At 40.8% G+C, this 9,496-nt stretch overlaps 1 protein-coding gene across 1 annotated transcript; it reads right to left on the bottom strand.

Moving 5' to 3' along the window:
* Positions 1-1,949: 1,949 nt before the first annotated feature.
* Positions 1,950-8,937, bottom strand: LOC104165572 (son of sevenless homolog 1-like; the record flags this gene model as incomplete). The annotated part of the gene is made up of 4 exons (XM_009705229.1): positions 1,950-2,159; positions 5,734-5,898; positions 6,445-6,576; positions 8,812-8,937. Coding segments are annotated over 4 exons (633 nt in total), but the record flags the coding sequence as incomplete, so codon positions are not given.
* Between the last annotated feature and the right edge of the window lie 559 nt (positions 8,938-9,496).

A 9,496-nucleotide genomic window follows, 5' to 3' on the forward strand; every position in this document is an offset into this window, starting at 1 on the left:
GGGTTGGGTCTCACCAGAGCAGAGGGGGAGAATCCCCTCCCTCAACCTGCTGGTCATGCACCTTTTGATGCAGCCCAGAATACAGTTGGCTTTCTGGGCTGCAGGCGCACATTGTTGGGTCATGTTGAGCTTCTCGTCAACCAACACAGAGTCTCAGAATCATCAGGGTTGGAAGGGTCCTCTGGAGAGCATCTAGTCCAACCCTCCTGCCAAAGCAGGTTCACCTAGAGCAAGCTGCACAGGAACACATCCAGGCAGGGCTGCTCTCAATCCATCCTCTGCCCAGCCTGTATTTGTGCTTAGGATTGCCCCAACCCATGTGCAGGACCTTGCATTTGGCCTTGTTGAACTTCATGAGGTTCGCACAAGCCCACCTCTCAAGCCTGTCCAGGTCCCTCTGGATGACATCCCTTCCCTCCAGTGTGTTGACCACACCACACAGCTTGGTGTCGTCAGCAAACTTGCTGAGGGTGCACTTGATCCCGCTGTCTATGACATTGACGAAGATAGTAAACAGCATCTGTGGGATGGACTGAGGTTCCCCTCCCCTAGCAACTGTAGTTTAAAGCTCTCTTCACCAGCTTGGCAGGCCTATGACCAAAGATGCTCTTCTCCTTCTCTGACAGATGGACCCATAAGCCCCCAGTAGACCAGGCTTCTCAAAGCAAGTCCCATGGTCTAAGTGGCCGAACCCCTGGCTGTGGCACCAGTCCAGTAACCATTCGTTGATTCATCAGATTCAACTGGCCCTTTCAAACCCCTTCCCTTCGACCAGGAGGACTGATGAAAAAACTACCTGCACTCAAAAGTCCCTTACCACCGCTCCCATGGCTCTGTAATCCTTCTTGATGTTTCTCAGACCACTCCCGGCTCTATCACTGGTGCCCATGTGAAACAACAGCAGTGGATAATAGTCAGTGGACTGTATGAGGCTTGGCAGTCTCTTGGTGACATCTCCGATACAAGGCCCCAGTAAGCAGCACACCTCTCTAGAGAGTGCATCAGGTCGGCAATGGGTGCCTCCATACCCCTCGGGAGAGAGTCACCTACTACTATCACCCATCATCTTTTCTTAGTTGCGTTGGTTGTTATATGGCAGGCAGACTGGGCTGCCTTACTCGGCTCCAGCATCTCTTCTGATGTGACACGTCCCTCCTGTTCAGCCTGCAGAGGGGTGAAGTGGTTCTACAAGGGTACCTCAGGCTTCAAGGGCAGTCTCTTCCTCCTGCAGGTCTTTGCCATTGCAGGCTTCCATTCTTCTGCATTATTGGTCCCCCTCCCTTTGGCGTGCACCAGAGGGCAAGTTTTTGGCTGTTTGGCTGTGGGCTGCAGATCCACTGCAGGCTGCACTTGGAACCAGCTCTCTAGCTCCTTCTCAGCCTCCCTGATATTGCGCAGCCTTCTCACCGCCCCCTGCAGCTCAGCCACCTGCTGCAGAAGGTCCTCCCCCGGGCACACCTTTTAGAGGCAGGTCTGCTGCCTGTCCTTGCCCCAGGAGAAAGGTCCAGGCACTTCCTGCAGTCTGAAGTCTGCACTGTAGCCTTGCCCTTCAACAGCTCTGTCTGGGTGAAGGCATCAGCCATCACGAGGGTAGATGGTGCAGCCTCCCCAGCTGGAGCTGCCACCTTTGCTCTCACAAGAATGCCCACCCATGTATAAATATATAAAAATTTACAATGATTCAAACATGGCAAAGAACAAGTGACAAATCTTAAGTTACAGGCCTGCAAGTGAATATAGTAAATTGGGTGATTTCTTCCACAGTTCTGCAAAACCTGTGCTTCCCCACAAGTGCTCCTTTACTATTTCCATTTCAGAACTCAAGACAAGCACTTACTCTACTATTGATACGTTAAACTGGACAATAGTTAAGTTCTGCAAGTGTTGATCTAGCTTCGTAGATACTATAGTAGCGTTTTTTTTTTGTTTGTGGTTTGTACAATACTTACATGAGATGAAAATAGTTTGGAATTGGAGGCATATGGCTCTCTAAAAACTCTGATAATGAGATTTAGTTCCCTTATGTATTGTCGAACCTCTGCCATAAATGACTTCACTAGGTCGTAATAGGTTTGCTCCCCTGAGGTAGAGGGTTCCTCATCAGATAAAGTTAATGCACTTAAATCTTCTACATCTTGATGGAACATATCCATTAATACCTAGGGAGCAAAGAAGGTGAAATCCACAAAGTGAGAACAACTTCTTTTCAAGATCTACCAGTAAGTTACCAGTAAAGGAAATCTATTATTCCCATGAAATCAGACTGATGAGCAGTAAGATTTATGTATTATAATTCTGCAATTGGTTGGGCATTACAAAAGCAACATTCATTGCTATAAATTTGCAAGTCATTGGTTGCAGTGGCAATTTCTGAAGAATTCCCAGTCATTTAGACCATTCCAGGCATCTCTCCAAGAAAGCGGTCCTAAAATCACTTACAGTTTTAAGGGGTCTACGAAGTATACAGACACATATAGCTTTTAGCTGTATTCTATCACTCTGAATTGGCTGTTCATAATCTGTTTCTGGAGAAACTATATTATCTGAAGTCAAAAAGTGTGTGCATTTTGGCTTTCCAGCTTTAGCTTAACCAGGAAGTCACACATGATCTTGCTCAGAACCCTGTAATCTATCTGCGATGAATACTGGCCTGCCCACACACCGTACATGGCCCGGTTTCTGTCCTTAATAACTCCTGAGTTCTCTTGTTAAAATGGACCCTCAAGGATGGGCATCAGCTTCAGAAAAGGTGGCAGTCACACTGTTGAACTACATAGACAAAAGGACCTCTAAAAACTTTGACTACCAGAGGACCCAATTCATATCCAAGCAAGGCTTACCAAACGTAAGCAATTAATAATTTGAACTTCAAGAAGAGTTGATCACCAAACACTTCTTCCAAACATGGTATCTGAGCGAGAAGTCATTACAATGACTTTGCAAGTGGCAAACAGAAATCACACTTCGGGTTGCTTCCATGATACTCAAAAAAACAAACCTTAAAGGTAAACTAAGTTGACTGCAAATTAGCAAAAGGCATCCTAATTTGAAGTATCTTTAGCAGAAAGAAAACCTAAAGAGGGTCCGCAAACAATCTACAATGACATTAATGGTGTTAACAACAAGCCAGCATACAAGATCACCTTGTCCTGGGATAGATAGATGAGACAGTATTTATAAGCAAATCTGCTGCCCAGAGCTACACCTCCTCCAGGAAGTCAGGAAGTGTAAGAAACAATACACATGAATTTCAAAATAAATGAGAACTTAAATGTCGCTTGCCAGCCTCCTTTCTGAGCAGATGGAGGTGAAGCCATGGCAACCTACACCTGTTGCTGCAAACTGACATGACTGCTGTCAATCACTGACAAGACTGAGGAAAAGATTGCAGGATCAAAGCTGTAAATATACTCTGAGAGCCACAGGAGGGAAGGCTAACACATTAAACATGAACTAGAGTTTTTAAAAGGCAGAAAACAGAATGAAAAAGTGTTTTTCAAAATAATTATAAAATTGGAGATCAGGAACTAAACTTCTGAATAAGCCACAAACATGACATTTACCCTGGTATTTACAGTAAAAGTCTTCTTTCTTTAAAGCACGTCACAGGCACTTCTCCAGAAGACATGTCAGTTAACCAAGCCATTGACTACTGATATTAGACAAATGAGCTATTCTGCAAGAGAAAACTTGGGGATCTATAAGTTCAAGAGATGGTGTGGTAGGTTCATCAGACTTGAATATTGGAAGAAACACACCTATCTAGAGCAGTCATTCTTCACCGAAGTCCTGTCCTAACACTCCTCAAAAATACACAGGTCTAGGGAGGAGGGAAATGGGCACACAGCAGGTTCTTTCTCCTAGTAAGTCAAATGTCCCTGCTACACATCCTGAACTTAAGCTTCTCTGAAAGCAGAACAACGAACATTTTGCATTAAGACTGACTTCGTCTGAAGCTCTAAGAACAGAAGGTGATTCATCTTTCAAAGCCAGTGAAAGTACATGGAACTCAGGTTATAAGGAGAATGCCGACATTCTGGGGAACGGGACGTTATAGGGTTATTACTGTAGGAAATTGCATGAAATAATGCAGGTATTCAAGGAGGCCCCAACATTTGTAACTTCACTTCATGGATACAGTTCGAGCACATACTTGAGCTAGAAGATTCCAGGCTGTATTCACAAGGTGCATATCTCACTATTATGAAATCCACAGAAACAAATTAAAGTAACTATACACCACATACTGAACTTAGAGCAATCAGAAGCAGACAGTAGAAGAAAAACAGCTTGCATTTTAATGGAGTTTGGTTTTTTGCAGACAAGGCAAAATTTTCCAGATGGATGGATGGCACAAAAGCAAGTGTGAAAGTGCTTGAGGAAAAAAAGTGGCACACTGGGCCAAGAAACCATTCTGGTTGTTTTGTTTCAAACAATAAAACCAAGCAGAACACATGTTATGGGTATGAACGTAATATACTATGAAGTTTCTTGATGCAACTGGAAAGAAAAGACCTTGGGAGCACCTTTCAACAGCTTGTTCTGCTGAGGCAGTACAGTAAACCAACAGGCTTGCTTTACAGCCTTTCAAAAGTTTCTTCTGTGTACGTATCAAAGAGTTCCTCCAATGTAATGTAATGAAAGTTCCTAACTCAATTTCATCACGTATCTTCTGCTCACCACCTTTCCTAAGACAGAAAGAAGCATGCAGCAACAGCACTTGTTCCTGTTATTATTCTATGACAATTATTCAAACATACACCTTCAAACCCTGCCCTAATGACCCAGACAGGCATGACCAAAAGAAGAGTGACAAAGACTACTGTCCTGACTGAGAAGTACTTGACTCTTGAAGATCTCACCAGATATCTTGAGAGAGTAAAGAAAGGTAAAGAAAGAAGGATGAAAAATAAAGCAAGCAGGAATCAAAGGCATTCATTGAAACACAGAGATGATCCCAACCAAATATATTAACAGACCAAAACAAAAATACTGAAAAGAGGTGATAAATCTGAAAATCCCTAGACTTCAGCAAGATTAGAGATTCTTAAATCCCATCCCTTAAAGGATTAACTTCAAGCTTTGTGTTTTAAAAAAACAGAAAACTTGAGATGCTACTGAGGTGGTCACAGAAACTAGAGTGCAACGGCACCTGAAAAACAGACAGGGGACCTCACTCTATCACTGCTGGAAAGAGAGGTGATTCCTGTCCGAGCCTAATAAATCTTCAGAAGCTACAAGAAAGACTACCTGCAGATAAAAATATGGACTGCTACGGAGGATTAGGCTGAGATGCTAACGCAGGTGGGTTTTTCGTTTTGAAATGCTGGACCACCAAAATACCCCTCTTACGTGCAATACAGTCTTATTTGTCTGGGGAGAACACCCAAGCTTGATTTCAGCCTTCTTCAGGCTCCACTATTACAGCTTAAGAACGTTAAATTTTAAGTTAGTGCTGCTTCACAGTAACTTTTAAAGCATTCACACATTGCTGAGATTAGGCAAGTGACACCAAAAGGAAGAGAGACTTAACTATTAATAAGCACAAGCAACAGCTCTGTAAGCTCAATTAGCTTTTTGGCAGCTCTGCTCTATTACTGGAACCATATTTTACGGCAGTAATTTATTCTTTCAAAGGTACAACATTCTGTGTACTCAATCAGGAACAGACATTGTCCTCTCAAAACTTCGCTAAAATTTCCTGTTAACATGAGAAACAAGAGTTAGGCTTACCTTATCAGCACACATTGCCACTTTAATATCTTGTTTTGTAATCTCATAATGTCTTATATTCCGCACGTAATTCCCAACCAATTTTAAGATGTCTGCAGAAATGTATTCTAATACTGCCACTATGTAAACAGACACTTGGTGGTCAATTTTGTAGCCTAGAACTTCCTGAAAGGAAAAAGACATCAGCATTCCACTGTTACTCAGTTGATGAAATACACACCATAAGTTACAGCTAAAACCAGCGAGTTTAAGACCCTACTCAATAAACATTCACCAGATATCCACAGTGTATTTTAGGAATAGAAACACCATAGTCTGTAGACCTAGAGAAGAAACAGAGTCATTGTAGATGTTGCTCTATTAACTGTGGAAGTCACAACAGCCAACGACTGTCCTGAAAACCTCACTTAAACATTTAAGGCTATTTCCAGAAGTATCTTGAACATTTTCTTAGTCATGCAAAATGAAACAAGAACAATCAAATTCACAGCCAATGAGGTTTTGGCTTTGTTTGTCCAAGAGAGAATGAACTCATTTTTAAGTGAAAAATAAATATATGCAATTAACTAAACTGGAACAGTTAAAATAAAACTATGTAAGAAATACAGATATTCTTTTTGTTTATGTTTCAGGCAGCATACAGACATAACATGAAACAAAAGGTGTCAACTTCTAATTGCATTCTAAAAGCAAGATTACATCACTGCTTACCTTTAATAAGGGATGGATTTTTTCTACTGGGAGAGATAATGGATTTCTTCGTTTCCTCTTCTCAATGGCAGACTGGGCATCAGCTATTGCCCACTTATCAATAGGATGGGGAAAACTTTTTTGAACACGATCCTTAAAAAAAAACAGGACCAAAGGGTAAATGCACAATCTGAATAAGCTTAGCAATACTACTACATTATCAATCACTTTCCATTACTTAACAAAGGACTGTTTGCTAATTTAGCATTTCAAATATACAAGCTTAACACATGCAAATTTTATCATTTTGGTACACACTGCTCACTACATTCATACAGTTGTATGAGAATATTTTTATCATAGAATAATCTAGTGCTCAAAATTTGAGAAATGCCAGAATTAAGTTGCCATTGCAGGCATTTGCTCCCCTTCTGCACATGCCTGGTAATTCAGCACTTAAATACATGACTACATTTTATCCTAGCACTTTATTCCCTGTACTGAATGGTCACTGAATGAGATATGAGTTTTGTTTCACCTTTTCTGATCAGCACATGGTCCAGGTTGTATACATACAAACTGCTCTGATGATGGCAATGAATATCATAGGAAGAGAATGTCCAACAGCACCCACATATTTTAAGAGTTTCATAGTCTACAGTTGGACCATATATGCCTCAGTTTATTTACTCCTTCCAGCAGTCAGGATGCCTGAGGACACCTACACTCTCCCATGCACTGAACAACTCTCCTTCTAGAACTCACACACAGATCTCTGGAGGTTCAAAAGCTTCACCATTTTTGGCAGTCCTAGTGTTCAGAGATGCCAGAAATCTAATTTCTCGAATAACTTCACATTTTATTTTTTCAGACCACAGTTCCCACTGACTGTTTCAGTTGCAAGTGTTCACTTACGTAAATATGACCCCTATTTGAGCAACCATGAAATGAGGAAGATGAAGTTAATGACCACTCACAAAGAGCTGGTACAGGACAAAGTACACAAACAAAAACTTTCTGACAAAAAACTGGGACAGAATACAATTCTATAAAGGTGGCACTCAATTTTCTGAAGTATGGGCTTTTCTTTTTCTCCTCTCATCATAACATTTCTGCAAAAGGAAAGCAGAGGTGCTACCAAAAAATAAAGTCCCATTCACTATCTAATACCAATTCACTCCCCTGACATAGTCCATCCTGCTGACTCAATAATGAAGGTGTGCTGGGAGAAAAATAATTATATGGTCATGCACATTTAAAGACAGCATCATTATGCATAAACACAAAGGGGATAAATTGAGGTTGCTTGATCATCTCTAATTCTTGCATTTCTCATCCTGACTTCACAGCCATAAGACTCGTAATGCAATGCTGTGTGTCAAGTTTTTTTGTTAGCATTGTTTAAAACACAGCATTAAACAATCTTCCACAAACCTCTTGTCTCTTGAGTTGCCAGACCAGTATGATGTTGCAAAACAGACCAGCCGTTAAAGGGGACACTGAAACACCATTAGAGGTGAGGAAGGATGAAATTTATGAATATTGAGCTCAGACAGCTACTTTTTTCTTTCAAAGGCATTTTGAGGTCGTTGGGGTTTTTTTTGCCATTAATCCACTTTCTTCAGAACATGAGGAAGTTGCATCTTGTTTTGTTACTTAACCCAGCACAGGCGCAGTCTCCAAGTACTGGAAATCAAGAGGCACACTGCACATGGAGTCTGTAGCTTGGCAGCAAAGTCTTCATATCATAGTAAAGCACAAAGGGCTACCAAGATATTCATGGGCTTAGAAGCTTAAGTCACTTAGCTTAACTAATTTGTTTTGCAGATGGAGAAACTGTTCTCAGATCAAGCCCTCTTCTCAAACACCAAGCTGCTTTTCTGAGCAATAGAGGTCGTAGATCTTTGAAAAGGCAATTGTAAGAGAAGAGAGGTTTTTATATAGAGGAAAGAAGTGTTCCTCAACTGATTCTGAGAAAGTGACTATTTTTGTTCAAATTTCCAGGATGACAGGGGGTATATCAGCCCAAATCATCATGCTGAGAAAGCAGCAGAGAGCCTCAGACTAAGCAGCTATAGTTTGCATGCAATATCAGTGGGGGAAAAAAGGTCTTTTGAAAGGAACCAGTCAGCTTTATGTACACAAGTTACACCCACCATCTATTATACAGTAATAGAGTTCAAAGATAGTTTTAATGTGCATTGAACAACAAATTCAACTGGTAGGAAAATCGGCTATCAGGTAACTCAGCAGGCTTTATGCAGAAGGTTCTGCTACATGAAGATACATAATTACCGCTTTCCTTTTTACATTGTGACATGATTAATATATTCACTTTTCATGTAACAGTTAAAATTATTACAGATTTGTAATAATTATTCTCTATACCTCTACATCCAGAAAACTTCTTGGTTGGGCTTGACACAACATATTTAACAACTGGAGAATTAACTCCTCCACATACTGTAACGCATCTTCAGTAGAGGAAAGTTTAGGATGGACTTGCACCTGAACCTATAGGAAATAGAAGAATTCAAGCTTTGAGTTTTGCTCTTCCCCAAATCACATGCTTTACTTCCGAGAAAAAGATGACAAAAGAATGAGCCAAACAGCTCAGAAAAATCCAACCCAAAATGTAGCTCTATTAAGGCACATCAGGCAAACATGAGTGAAACTCATCTACACCTGATAGAAATACAAATCTCAGATGCTAAATGTATTCAAACTGCTGTGACATTTAATGTCAAGAAAACAGCTAATTAATAATGGTGTTTGGTAGTGCAATTAGGAAAACTGTTTAAAAACTCTGCGTATATTTATCTTTCTCCCCTAGCTCTTAAATCACCGTTTGTACAAGACATTTTAGACGCGGGGTTTTCCCCATTTTCCAACTCATTGTTCATCACTCAATCTATAATAATGAAATACAGAACCTTCTTCACAGAGAACACTACAGAAACAGCAACGATTTCAGCAGTATTTAGCCCTCAAATTATTTAATCCATTCTCAATTAGCTCTCACTGAAATAAGATTTGTTTAGAAGTGTTTCCATACTGATTTTTTAAAGACATG

This window comes from Cariama cristata, unplaced genomic scaffold (assembly GCF_000690535.1).
Source record: "Cariama cristata isolate BGI_N322 unplaced genomic scaffold, ASM69053v1 scaffold19228, whole genome shotgun sequence".
Lineage (NCBI taxonomy): Eukaryota > Metazoa > Chordata > Aves > Cariamiformes > Cariamidae > Cariama > Cariama cristata.